The 15407-nt window shown below is 36.3% G+C and overlaps 1 protein-coding gene across 2 annotated transcripts in view; it reads right to left on the bottom strand.

Moving 5' to 3' along the window:
- YTHDC2 (YTH N6-methyladenosine RNA binding protein C2) overlaps positions 1-15407 on the bottom strand; it is an 82633-nt gene that overhangs the window by 14277 nt on the left and 52949 nt on the right. For both annotated transcript variants that reach the window (XM_054555116.2, NM_001132951.2), the window contains 4 exon segments: positions 14433-14559; positions 13135-13340; positions 12569-12764; positions 725-834 (listed from right to left, as the gene is read on the bottom strand). In XM_054555116.2, the coding sequence (XP_054411091.1) occupies positions 725-834; positions 12569-12764; positions 13135-13340; positions 14433-14559 (639 nt within the window).

Raw genomic sequence — 15407 nt, 5'->3', positions numbered from 1 at the left:
CCCCAATTCAGAGGTATATGCAAAGAGAAAATAGTATGGAATCATATCATTCTCTCAGAAACATAGTTACACAAAATAAAGGGAGTTCTTGTGTACCCAATACTCAATACTTTCTTATATATCCAGAAATACTCAAGGATTACTGCTATAGTTTGAAGTTTTTGTCCCCTCCAAAACTTCATGTTGAAACTTAACCTCCAATGCAATAGTAATGGGAGGTGTTGGCCTTTGAGGGGTGATTGAGTCATGAGGGCTCTGGCTTCATGAATGGGATTAGGTATCCTTATAAAAGAGCTTGATGGAGGGAGTTCATGCCCTCTTGCCCTTCTGCCTTTTGCCATGTGAGGACACAGTATTCCTCCACTCTAGAGGAGGCAGGGTTCAGCAGCCCTCAACCAACATCAGCACCTTGATCTCAGACTTAAGATCCTTCAGAACTGTGAGAAATAAATTTCTGTTCTTTATAAATTACTATAGCAGCAACAACAAACTAAGACAACTACCTTGCTTAAATAATGAGCCACAACTAGGTTTTCCAAGTCCTCTGTTGGAATAAACCCCAATACAGAAGAGAATGAATAAGTTCCCCATGAAAACTGAAAAACAAGCTGTATTCTCTGATACTAAGGGCTCAACAGTAAAGAAAAAATTTTTTATCATATTATATATCAATTCACACTAACTGAATGAAAGAAATTTATTACACTACTTGAAAGCAACTTACCTCTGGCTCCAGTTTGAAATGGAGCCACTCATCAAGTTTCAAGGCTGCCAAATTAGCTGTAGTTTTGTCCTCCATTTCACTATCACTACTGTCATTGGGAATGCCATCCACTGTCCAAGTACATAATGAAAAAAAATCACTTTTACCTTCTTACATTATGGCAAAAAACTAAGAAGAATAAATATGCTTCATATACACAAACCCTCCTGACATACAACAATTTGTGTGGGAAGTCCTTCAAACCCAAAAGATCACATATTAAATCTCAGTATTTATTTAAAAGGAAAAAAAGGGGCCATTTGAAGACTATAATCTCTCATCACAATGCAACAAAACAAAAAAGACAAGAATATAAAATTTGAAGCACAATCTTTAATAACTGGATGAAAAAGAAACAAAGAAAATAATTCAAGGAAGGAATGACTACACTACATATCAAAAACTATGAAAGGTGCCCAAAGCAATACTCTTATAAAGTCACAGGTCAGTTTTAAAAAGAAAAAGTATACAGCTAAATATATCTAAGGAAAATAGCATAAAACCCAAAGAAAAGTAGAAGAAAATAGAAAATAAAAAAAGATGAATTAGAAAGACAAAATGGTAATTAAAACTATAACCTAGTTCTTTGAAAAGATTAATAGACAACCCTCTGTAAATTTAATAAAGGAAGAAGAAAACAAAAATCTATCTACAAAATCAGGTGAAAATGAGATTATAAGAATACAGAATGCATTTTAAAATATGAAATTGATATAGGCTAAAATATACAGTATGTATAAATAATAAATTTGAAATCTTCAAAGAAATTAATTATTTTCTACACAAAAATTACTAAAACTTAAAGTAGAGGAACTAGAAGAACACAAATATATTTAAGGAAGAAATCAGAGATATCCTTAAAGAACATCAACAAAGAAATCCAGAACACCAAGTCTCTCAATTTTGCATGGAATCAAATAATGACCATTCCTATAATGAGACAAATCTAAACCTAACCCAAAATCTGATTAACACCTAAAACCTACATACGGGAATATGTACAAGCACACACCACACAAACCCTACAGGTCAGCCCCCCCAGTGAAGATAAATATAAATACATTTTAAATAAAATGTTAGAAAAATATCCAGCAATGTAATAAATCACACTTAGTCCAAGGAAGGTTTATTCTCAGAACAAAATAACAGTTCCATATGAAAATCTATATACCACATCAATAGGCTAAATAATTTCTGATTATATGAACAAATGCTCAAATGCTATTTAGTAAATTCAACAAATTTTTAACACATACACAAAAACAAAACAAAACAAACAAACAAAAAACCTTCTATGCCAGGTGTGGTGACTCATGCCTATAGTCCCAGCTACTCAGGAGGCTAAGGTGGGAGGAACACTTGAGCCTTGGAGTTCAGGGTTTCAGTGAGCTATGACTACTGCACCACTGCACTCCATCCGGAATAACAGAGTGAAACCCTGTCTCTTAAAGACAAAAACACACACACATGCACAGATACACACACGCAAACACTATTCTGTTATTTAAAAGGGACACTTTTATTAAAATTAACATTATAATCAATAGTATAACTTTAGAATTTGAACCTTTAAAATTCAGTAAGACAAAATGGACCATTAATTCAGTTTTCTAATATCCTCAGAAAGAAATAAAAGGAATACATTTTGGTAATAAATGGAAGTATTACCACCTGAAGGTAATATAATTCAATAAATACAAAATCCAAAGGATTAATGAGTTTAATAAAGTAACAAGGTACATAAAATATATTATGTCTGCAATAATGTTTCTAAAGTTCAGCAAGAAAATTACACAAAGAGAATCCATTCACCGTGACAACTAAAAACAGCAGCAAAAGAATCTTAAGAATCACCTTAGGAAATATCCCCAACCTTTATAAAAGTTACCAAAAATATATATTTTTTAAGATAAATTTAAAATAAGGTATGGCTAATTAAAAGATACTAAATTTCCTGGACGGAAACATTAAATTAACATACAAAAGAGGCCAGGTGCGGTGGCTCACGCCTGTAATCCCAACAATTTGGGAGACCGAGGTGAGCAGATTGTTTGAGCACAGGAGTTTGAGACCAGCCTGGGCAACATGGCAAAACCCCATCTCTACAAAAAATATGAATATTAGCCAGGCATGGTGGTGTGTGCCTTTAGTCCCAGCTACTCGAGAGACTGAGGTGGGAGGATCACTTGAGCCTGGGAGACAGAGATTGCAGTAGGCTGTAATTGCACCACTGTACTTCAGCCTGAGGGACAGACCAAGACTGTCTCAAACAAACAAACGAACAAACAAACACAAAAGAACTGTTGTTTGCAAAAGGATTACAAGAAGATGACTAATGAATATCATTATTAAAAAATAGGTAAGATTATCAAACAATAGCTCAATAACAGAAAGGCATTAAGGAGTTACAGCTAGAGCTTCTACTACCAGATATTAGAATTCATTAATAAATAAAAGTACTAAACAAAAAGGTGCAATATAAAGGCAGAAATGTAAAGGAATAGAGTATAAAAAGGTTAAAGATATCAAATTTAATATGCAATCATGCAAACTTTCTAAAAGAGGATATATAAGAACTATTTAATAAATTGTACAGATGAGGGGAAAGCACTTGGAAAAACTTAGATCTTTGTTTTAGGCCAGAATCAACTCAGCATGGTTAAAAAAAATATTAAAAATCAAATTATAGAAAACAAAAACAATACTTATCACATCCATGGAGGGATGAAATTTTCTCAGCTTTGAAAGTGAATAGTATAGGAAAAGATTATTCAGTTTAAATATACAGCAATCAAAACTCAGAACTCAAAATACATAACACCAAAATGAATAACAGATTGACTTAAACATGATAGAAAATAGATTAATAATGTCTTTAAATTATAAAGCTATCATTCAAATTTTTGAGTAAAATATCAGTACCCAAACAAATGGGCAGAAGATGAAAAAACAACTCAACTAAAGAGAAACATAAAGAAATGCATGGAGAGTTATTTCTTTTTGACAGAAATAAAAAGAGCAAATGAAGGAATCTTTAAATATTTTATCTTTAAAACCAACACCAAATGATGGCATAGTTGCCATGAAATTCACTCTTAATGGTGCTAATATGGTTGAGTATGGAGGAAGAACTATAAATAATATCTATACATTTTTATCAAGTAATTCCCACTTCAAAGAGTTTTATCACAAAGAAAATATTAAATGAATTAAAGTAAAAGGACACACAGATGAAGATGTCAATGTAGCAATGCCCCATAATCTCATAAATTATCAATCATACTATTTCTACCCTCTTCATACAAACTTAATGCCCTCAGTCTCTCAAAGCACATTCAATAGAGCTAACCACTCCTTTCTTGAAACAGATTTGCCTCCAACACTGAATCACTCTTACACTACTCAAATTTATACATTCTCTTTAGGAAATCCATTCTCATGTCTATAAATATCATTTACAAGCTGATGACTTCCAAATTTGTATTACTAGCCCAGACATCTTCCCTGAGCTCCAGAAATGCATATCCCACTGCTTCCTGAAAAAAAATTTACTTAGAATGTCTTAGCCATCTCAAACTTAACATGTCTAAAAAGAACCCTTAATTTCTCCCCTACACAACTTGCTCCTTCCAGTTTTCTGAATCTCAAATGAGTGACAAGCTACTATAACCAAAATCTGAGAATTGACTCCTCCCTTTCCCTTACTACCCACATTCAATTTAGCAGTTACTAGTACCTTCAAAATAATTTTATATCTACTTCTCTTCATATCAGCGATCACTATCCTATCTGAGCCATCATCTTGTTAGAAGACCACTGCAAAAGCCTCCTACCTGCCTCCACTCTTCTATTCTTGTAATTACTCCTGTAATTCATCCCCTTAGCCAAAATGACCTTTTGGAACACATCACATCATGTCATTCCTTTACTTAAAACCTTTTAATGCATTTCTTTGCATTTCTATGGCCTACAAGTCCATGCTTTCCTTTCAACCTTATCATTGCCCTCTTCCATTGACCAATGCACTCCAATCACACAGCCTTTCTGTCAATTCCTAGATCATTTCCTAGCACAGAATCTTGGGGCTTTCCCTCTTTCTCTACCTGCAGTACATTTCTGCTTTTCATGTGGCTGGCTCTTCTCATATTGTAGGTCTCAGTTTAAGTCTTCTCAGAAAAACTCGTCTAGGCTTTCTTTCAAGTAGGTCACCCCTAAGGCGGTCCTCTTTGTATTTCCTTAATAGTATCATGCAGATTATTTTTTACTGTCTGTCTACCCTCACTACTGTGTAAATTCCTAAGGACAGACACACAATGTTACACCTTCAATGTCTAGCACAGTACTTGACATATAGTAGGTACTAAATATTTGCTGAATCATTAAATAGCAAGTAAGCTGAAATCATCAAGATGTCCAACTATGAAGGAACATTTTAAATGTGTTATGCCAGGGGATCAATCAAAGATGGCTTATTAGAAAAAGCTGCAGTCTGCGGCACTCACAAAGAAGAATGAAAAGGCACAATGAATTCAGCACCTTCAACTGAAATATCCAGGTTCTCACATTCGGACAGATTAGGCATACAAATCAATCCATGGAAAATGAAGAAAAGTAGGTAAAGGTGACGGCCCACCCAGGAGCAGCACAGAGCAAAAGGAACCCTCACCCCCAGCCAAGGGAAGCAGTGAGTGATTATATGACCCCTCCCGGGAAACCACATTTCTCCCATGGATCTTTGCAACCTGTGAATCAGGGAATCCCTTTGTGAGCCCATACCACAGATCTGTGTGGAGTGTTGGCAGAGCAGCCACTCAGGCACACACAGAAACGTAGGAGTTTTACATACTCTGGCCCTGGGATCCCTAGCAAGGCAGGAAATCTGTTTGTACATATCCCTAGGAAGGGGGCTGAATCCAGGAAGCCAAGCAGCATCATTCTGTGGGATCCACTTCCATGGCACCTCACCAATTATGACCTACTGGCTTGGGATCCCAGCCAGCCAACAGCAGTGGGTTGGTCTGTCTGAGATGGGGCTGAGTTCCCAGGGGGAGGGGTGGCTGCTATCTTTGTGGTTTGGTTGACTCAGCCACTCCAGCCTGATGGCTATACAGGTGGTCTGGATGAGGAAGAGTTCCCACCAATGCAGCACACCTGCTGTATCAAAAAGCAGCCAGACTGCTTCTTTGTACAGGTCCCTGATCTCATTCCTCCTGACTGGGTGAGACCTCAGAACAGGGGCTTCCAGTCACCTCCTACAGATGCATATGGACCAGCAACAGGTCAATAACCCCCAGGACAGAACTTCCAGAGGAAGGAGCTGGCTTCCATCTTTGCTGTTTTGCAGACTTCACTGGTGATACCTCCAGGTACAAGAAAAACTGAGGCAACTGAGGCAACTGAGGTCTGAAGGGGAGCCCCAGCAAACTGCAGCAGCCCTATGGAAGAGTGGCCTGACTCTAAAAGAAAAACAAACAGAAAACAACAACATCAACAGAAAAGACTCCACAAAAACCTCATTCAAAGGTCAGCATCCTCAAACATCAAAGGCAGACAAGCCCGCAAAGGTGAGAAATAATGCAAAGATGCTGAAAACTCAAAAAGCCAGAGTGCCTCTTCTCCTCCAAATGATTGTGATACCTCTCTAGCAAGGGCACAGAACTGGGCTGAGGCTGAGATGGCTAAAATGACAGAAGTAGGCTTCAGAAGGTGGGTAATAACAAACTTCGCTGAGCTAAAGAAGCATATTGCAACCTAATGCAAAGAAGCTAAGAATCATGATAAAACAATACAGGAGCTAATAGCCAGTTTAAAGAAGAACATAACCGACCTGATGGAGCTGAAAAACACAACAGGAGAACTTCACAATGCAATCACAAGTATCAATAGAAGCACAGACCAAGCAGAAGATAGAATCTCAGAGCTTGAAGACTGTCTTTCTGACATAAAACAGGCAGACAAGAATAGAGAAAAAAGAATGAAAAAAGAAATGAAGAAAACCTCCAAGAAATATGGGATTATATAAAGAGACTGAACCTACAACTGACTGGGGTAGCTGAAAGATCAAAGAGAATAGAACCAAGTTGGAAAACATACTTCAGGATATCATCCAGGAGAACTTCCCTAACCTAGCAAGACAGGCCAACATTCAAATTCAGGAAATCCAGAGAACCCTAGTATAATACCCCATGAGAAGATCAACCCCGAGACAAAAAAATCACCGGATTCTCCAAGGTCTAAAGGAAAGAAAAAATGTTAAGGGCAGCCAAGAGAGAAAGGCCAGGTCACATACAAAGGGAAGCCCATCAGACTAACAGTAGACCTCTAAGAGGAAACCCTACAAGCCAGAAGAGATTGGGGGCCAATATTCAACACTCTTAAAGAAAAGAATTTCCAACCCAGAATTTCATATCCAGCCAAACTAAGCTTCATAAGTGAAGGAGAAATAAGATCCTTTTCAGACAAGCAAATGCTGAGGGAATATGTCACCACCAGGCCTGCCTTGCTAGAGCTCCTGAAGGAAGCACTAAATATGAAAGAGAAAATCCATTACCAGCCACTACAAAAACACACGGAAGTACACAAACCAGTAACACTATGAAGCAACCATATAAATAAGTCTGCAAAATAACCAGCTAGCATCATGACAGAATCAAATTCACACATAACAATACATAACCTTAAAAGTAACGTTAAAGGTAAATGGGGTAAATGCCCCAATTGAAAGGCACAGAATGGCAAACTGGATAAAGAGCCAAGACCCACGAGTATGCTGTCTTCAAGAGACCCATCTCACATGCAAAGTCACACACAGGCTCAAAAGAAAGGGATGGAGGAAAATTTACCAAGCAAACGGAAAACAGAAAAAGGCAGTGGTTGCAATCCTAGTTTCTGATAAAACAGACTTTAAACCAATAAAGATCAAAGAAGGGCATTACACAGTGGTAAAGGGCTCAATTCAACAAAAAGAACTCATGATCCTAAATATATATGCAACCTAATACAGGAGCACCCAGATTAAACAAGTTCTTAGAGACCTACAAAGAGATTTAGACTCCCACACAATAATAGTGGGAGACTTTAACACCCCATAGACAACATTAGACAGATCATCAAGACAGCAAATTAACAAAGATATTCAGGACCTGAACTCAGCTCTGGATCAAGTGGACCTGATAGATATCTACAGAACTCTCTACCCAAAAACAAGAGAATATACATTCTTCTCATTGCCACATGGCATTTATTCTAAAATTGATCACATAATTGGAAGTAAAACACTCCTCAGCAAATGTAAAACAAGTAAAATCATAACAGTCTATCAGACCACAACACAATCAAATTAGAACTCAAGCCTAAGACATTCACTCAAAACCACACAACTACATGGAAACTGAACAACCTGCTCCTGAATGACTCTTGGGTAAATAACAAAATTAAGGCAGAAATCAAGCAGTTCTTTGAAAGTAATGAGAACAAAGAGACAAGGTACCACAATCTCTGGAACACAGCTAAAGTAGTGTTAAGACGGAAATTCATAGCACTAAATGAACACATCAAAAAGCTAGAAAGATTTCAAGTTAACCACCTAACATCTCAATTTAAAAAATTAGAGAACCAAGAGCAAACAAACCCAAGCTAGCAGAAGACATGAAATAACTAATATCAGAGCAGAAGTGAAGGCGATAGAGACAGGAAAAACCCTCCAAAAAATCAGCAAATCAAAAAGCTGGTTCTTTTTAAAAAACAATAAAACAGACTGCTAGCTAGATTAATAAAGAAGAAAAGAGAGAAGAATCAAATAGACACAATAAAAATGATACAAGGGATCTCACCACTGACTCCACGGGAATACAAACTACCATCAAAGGATACTATAAAAACCTCTATGCAAATAAACTAGAAAATCTAGAAGAAAGAGATAAATTCCTGGACGCATACATACTCCTGAGACTGAACCAGAAAGAAGCTGAATCCCTGAATAGACCAATAACAAGTTCTGAAATTGAGGCAGTAATAAAGAGCCTACCAACCAAAAAAAGCCCAACCAGATGGATTTACAGCTGAATTCTACCAGAAGTACAAAGAAGAGCTGATACCCTTTCTTTTGAAACTATTCCAAACAACTGAAAAGGAGGGACTCCTCCATAACTCATTCTGTAAGACCAACATCATACTGATACCAAAGCCTGACAGAGATACAACAAAAAAAGAAAATTTCAGGCCAATATCCCTGATGAATATCAATGCAAAAATTCTCAATAAAATACGGGCAAACCAAACACAGCAGCACATCTGAAGGCTTCTCCACCACAATCAAGTTGGCTTCATCCCTGGGATGCAAGGCTGGCTCAACATACACAAATCAATAAACATAATTCATCACATAAACAAATCTAAAGACAAAAACCAAATGATTATCTCAATAGATGCAGAAAAGGCCTTCAATAAAATTCAACATGTCTTCGTGTTAAAAACTCAATAAACTAGGTAGTGAAGGAACATATCTCAAAATAATAAGAGCTATTTATGACAAACCCACAGCCAATATCATACTGAATGGGCAAAAGCAGGAAGCATTCCCCTTGAAAACTGTCACAGGACAAGGATGTCCTCTCTCATCACTCTTATTCAACACAGGATTGGAAGTTCAGGCCAAGGAAATCAGGCCAGAGAAAAAAATGAAGAGTATTCATGCCAGGTGGGTGCAGTGGCTCATGCCTATAATCCCAGCACGTTGGGAGGCCAAGGTGGTGGATCGCTTGAAGTCAGGAGTTTGAGACCTGCCTGGCCAACATGGTGAAATGCCAAATCTACTAAAAATACAAAAAAAATTAGTGGAGTATGGTGGCAGGCGTCTGTAATCCCAGCTACTCCGGAGGCTGAGGCAGGAGAATTGCTTGAACCCAGAAGGCAGAGGTTGCAGTGAGCTGAGATCACACCACTGCATTCCAACCTGGGCGGTAGAGTGAGACTCCATCTCAAAATAAAGAAATAAAGGGTATTCAAATAGGAAAAGAGGAAGTCAAATTATCTTTGTTTGTAGTTAACACGATCATACATCTAGAAAACCCATTATCTCAGTCCAAAAGCTTCTTAAGCTGATAAGCAACTTCAGCAAAGTCTCAGGATATAAAATCAATGTGCAAAAACTGCTAGCATTCCTATATACCAACAACAGGCAAGCAGAGAGCCAAATCATGAATGAATTCACATTCACAACTGCTACAAAAAGAATAAAATACATAGGAAAAGGCCAAACATGATAGCTCACACCTGTAATTACAGCACTTTGGGAGGCCAAGGAAAGCAGATGGACCTTGAAGTCTGGAGTTCAAGATCACCCTGCCCAACATGGTGAAACCCTGTCTCTAGTAAAAATACAAAAATTAGCCAGGAATTGTGGTGCGTGCCTGTAATCCCAGCTACTCAGGAGTCTCAGGCAGGAGAACTGCTTGAACCCAGAAGGCAGAGGTTACAGTGAGCTGAGATTGTGCCACTGCACTCCAGCCTGGGTGACAGAGCAAGACTCCATCTCAAAAAAATGAAATAAAATAAAATAAAGTAAAATAAAATAAAATAAAATACCTAGGAATACAGCTAATAAGGAAAGTGAAGGACCTCTTCAAGGAGAACTACGTATCACTGCTCAAAGAAATCAGAGAGGACATAAACAAATGAAAAAACATTCCATGCTCATGGATAGGAACAATCAATATCATGAAAATGGTCATACTGCCCAGAGAAATTTACAGATTCAATGCTATTCCCATTATACTGACAGTCTTCACAGACTTAGAAGAAACGATTTCAAAATTCTTATGGAACCAAAAGAGACCATATAGCCAAGACAATCCTAAGCAAAAAGAACAAAGCTGAGGCATCACGCTACCCAACTTCAAGCTATACTACAGGGCTACAGTAGCCAAGACAGCATGGTACTGGTATAAGAACAAACACATAGAATGGTGGAACAGAATAGAGAACTCAGAAATAAGACCACACACTTACAAGCATCTGATTTTCGACAAACCTGACAAAAACAAGCAATGAGGAAAGGACTCCTTATTTAACAAATGGTGCTGAAAGAACTGGTTAGCTATATGCAGAAAACTGAAACTGGGCCCCTTCCTAACACCTTCGACAAAAATTAACTCAAGATGGATTAAAGACTTAAATGTAAAACTCTAAACCATAAAAACCCTAGAAGAAAATCTAGGCAATACCATTCAGGACATAGGCACAGGCAAAGATTTCATGATAAAAACGCCAAAAGCAATTGCAACAAAAGCAAAAATTGACAAATGGGATCTAATTAAAGTTTCTGCACAGCAAAAGAAACAACTATCATCAGAGGAAACAGACAACCTACAGAATGGGAGAAAATTTTTACAATCTACCCATCTGACAAAGGTCTAATATCCACAGTCTACAAGGAACTTAAGCAAATTTACAAGAAAAAACAACCCATTAAAAAGTGGGCAAAGGATGTGAACAGACACTTCTCAAAAGATGTACATGTGGCCAACAAACATATGAAAAAAAGCTCAACGTCACTGATCATTACTGGAATGCAATTCAAAACCACAATGAGATCAGAATGGCTATTATTAAAAAGTCAAAAAACAACATGCTGGTGAGGTTGTGGAGAAAAAGGGACACTTTTACACTACTGTGTAATTAAATTACACTAGTGTAAATTAATTCAACCACCATGGGAGACAGCATAGTGATTCCTCAAAGACCTGGAGGCAGAAATACCATTTCTGGGTAAATACCCAAAGGAATATAAATCATTCTATTATAAAGATAAGTACATTTGTATGTTCAGTGCAGCACTATTCACAATAGTAAAGACATGGAATCAACCCAAATGCCCATCAATGGTAGGCTAGATAAAGAAAATATGGTACATATATACTATGGGATACTATGCAGCCATAAAAAGGAATTAGATCATGTCCTTTGCAGGGACATGGCTGGAGCTGGAAGTCATTATCCTCAGAAAACTAATGCAGGAATGGAAAACCAAACACCGCATGTTCTCACTTATAAGTGGGAGCTGAATGATGAGAACACATGGACACAGAGAGGGGAACAACACACACTGGGGCCTGCTGGAGGTGTGTGGTAGAGGGGAGGGAGAACATCAGGAAGAATAGCTAATGGACACTGGGCTTGACAGATACATGATGTCATGATCTGTGCAGCAAACCACCATGGCACACGTTTACCTGTGCAACAAACCTGCACATCTTGCACATGTACCCCTGAACTTAAAATAAAAGTTGAAGAAAAAAAAGCATTATGCCACTTCAATGTGATATATTATTTTGCAGTCATTAATATAAAATACTAAAAATATTTTTGATACCTCTGTAATGAAAATAACAAAATATAAAATAACAGTTTGGGTGAAATAATTTAAAATATGTAAACATGTAGAAAAAATATAACATTAAAAAGTGTTAGCATGAGAAAAATGAGATTATGGGTGGCCATTATTTCTTTTACAATTACCTTTATTTACGTTAAACTATCATTTAAGTGGAAAAGAAAAATTTCTTCTCAACAGCAAGATTAATAAAAAATGCACAAATCAACATCAAGTTACCTTATAAATAAATTTCAAAAACAGTAGTATACCTTAGTAGTTCCTAATTAGTCTTAGTATATCAAAATAGAGCTGCTACTATATAAATCTTTATAATTTCATTATTTGGTTTAGTAAAATAATTTCATTATTTGGTAAAAAAAAAAAAAAAATTCATTTCAAATAGATTTTTATTTCCTTCATAATACATTTACCTCTAAAGGATGAAGGTTCCTGAAGAGCATTACTTGCCAATCTAGCTGGTCCACAGAATACCAATATAGTGACAGGCGTCACTGCTGAACAACATCTAATATTAGCTATTCTATGGGCTCTGGTCATTTCATCATAAATAAGCCAATCTGTGGGCAGTGCCTTAATTGCTGCAGCTTGACCATTGGCTGGAGGAATCTATTAAGAAAATACATTTTAAAAACTGTTAATTGTGTTTATCACCTAGTTTATTGGAAATACTTTTAAAATGTAAAAAGTCTCTCAATGAAATAGATGATGCATATTAGTACGTAACCAAAAATTAAAACAAGTCATTGCTCATGTAATTCGTACAAAAGTACTCATTACTTAACATGTTACCTTTTCCAACTCTAAAATTTATAAGTTTTGTTCCAATATTTAATTATACATATATATTATATATATTATATATATATATAACTAATTAATTTCTTAAAGCAGGCAGGTATTTGGAGCATTCTTCATTGATAGTGAACTACCTAAATTAGTTTCACCTCAAAACCCAACAGCATTCAAAATGTTTTACCTTTTTATATTGAGGCTGACTGAGAACTGAAGCAGGATGAAATCGTACTTTTTTCTCCTTTGGCCCTGTCAACACTAGATTCTCTCTGTCCACGTGGACTAAATTAGGATACATGCCTGCCACCAATGCAGCTTTAACGACAGCCCAATTCTCAGAGTTTGTGTTAACATCTCGAATGTCACCACCACCTCGTGCTCTAACAAAACCTAGAGGGGAAAAAAACCACACCAACTTTTTCTATTGTGCAAAAGATACTTTTGTGTATTTTTTCCAAAAACTTGTACAACTCATGTAAATTTTGTGATATTCAAATTTCACGATAATTAATAGAATCTCTTCTGGAAAGTTTTTTAAAATATGAACCACCCCTCCCCACCCCAAAACAGATACAAAACCAACATTCTAGGGAAGTGTAGATCGGCTCAGGTTAGATTAAGTATAAGAATCACTGGGGGCTTAAATTTTTTTAGATGCACATTCTTGCAATAAAGTTCTTCATAATCTGCTGCCAGAAACAAACTAAATTCATAGCTGGAAACCCAAACCATTCTTCTGACTGTTATTAACAACATTTTGGTTATGATAGATACTAATTCTGTAGATGAAGTCAAGTAAATATATGGTAATTTTTGCTTGAGTTTCAAAAGTCCTTCATATTTCCTCATGTTCAAGTCAACTCTTAAATCCTCTGGTTCATTCCTTATATTACTCTGGCACTTCAGCTAACCCATGAATCCAGGCTCTGGTACTTTTCTTCTGACTATCACATCAATTTTTTTTGCTACTCAAAAAGGCAATTCTAAAAGGTAATAGCAATACTAGCATCCTCTTAAAAAAACAAACAAACAAACAAAAAAAACAAAAAAAAACCCAGTGACTTCAAGTATTACCAGCTGTTTTTGTGTTCCAAAAATATGAAAAGCAGCATTCATATCAATTTTTTAAAATTTCTATTTCACAGAACTAAATAAGTATTCATTAATGGTGATAAAAGAAAATAACTATAAGATCTAAATTGATCTCTGCCAACAAATACAAATTGTTCATTGCCAACAGTATCAAAAGCATATAGATTCTGTCCCTAGATTTCTCAAATACACCTCCTGCAATAGCATTTTTTTCATCAACAAGCAAAAGTTGAAGACATATCGAAGTCTACAAATCATGCATGAATATAAGATACACAACATGATAATGTCATAAAAATAATAGATGGCATCAGTTAACATAAGAAATACTATGAAATATGGGCAGGGTACTCTCAGTAACTTAAATAGCTCTTTGAGGGAAAACTTTACCTGATGCTCTAAGTTGACCAAGCAACTGTGTTCTCATGCCTATGATTATTTCCATAGTAGCCTGTGAAAGAAAATTCTTTTCACAAAAGGCTCGCTCCCACCCATCACTTCGTGCTTTTTGCCAGGCCTATAAAAAGAGAATAATTGCATAACAAGACACATTTACTAATCACTTCTTAGTGAGGCAACAAGTAACTACAAATCACTACACGAATTCCTCAAGGTCAATTTGCCTTATTCTTATTATTCTATAAAATCTAAGACTTTATGATCAAATAATATTTATCATTAATTTATACTCAAATGCTAAAAAAGCCATTGAGTTTATAAAATCTCAGTGAGAACTAAGTGTCAAGTAGCCTAAATGACTAACAATGTAAAAATATTTGCCTTCTCAGATGCATCTGCTAATTTTACTCTACAAAAGTGTAGGTTTTCAACTAAGACTTTGTAACACTTTTATCTAAGAATCGTGCCACTCTTGTCCTCCAAAAAATAATCTCTATGTCAACCCTGGACTCTACCTAAGAATGGAAAGTAGGATTTCTATAAATCATCTATATGCAGTATAAAAAGCTCTCCTTTGTGAATAGGTGCTCTTGCTTTGGTATATATATAACTAAAAGACTGAAGCAATAATTTATCCTCTCTGCTTTTGAAGGAGCTGGGGGAAAAGCAAAGAACAGATAGAATTTCTACTCTAAATCTCTGTCTACTTCTCACTCAACTATCTACTATAATATATGGTATTTAATATACCCAATTAATAACAATGAGTTATCCATTGATCAATACTCACAAAAGAGCTTGTAATTATTTTTGAAAATTATATGTGGTGAAAAAATCTTCTATGTCTGAAAAAGAGTACTTTCTGCATAAACAAAGTTAGATTTTTAAAAAATATGGCTGGGCATGGTGACTCACACATGGTAATCCCAGCACTTTGGGAGGCCAGGGCAGGCAGATCACTTGAGG

This window comes from Pongo abelii, chromosome 4 (assembly GCF_028885655.2).
Source record: "Pongo abelii isolate AG06213 chromosome 4, NHGRI_mPonAbe1-v2.0_pri, whole genome shotgun sequence".
In the NCBI taxonomy this organism is placed as follows: Eukaryota; Metazoa; Chordata; class Mammalia; order Primates; family Hominidae; genus Pongo; species Pongo abelii.
Note: the sequence above shows the minus strand (reverse complement) of the source record. Positions and strands in the feature narration are given on the sequence as shown.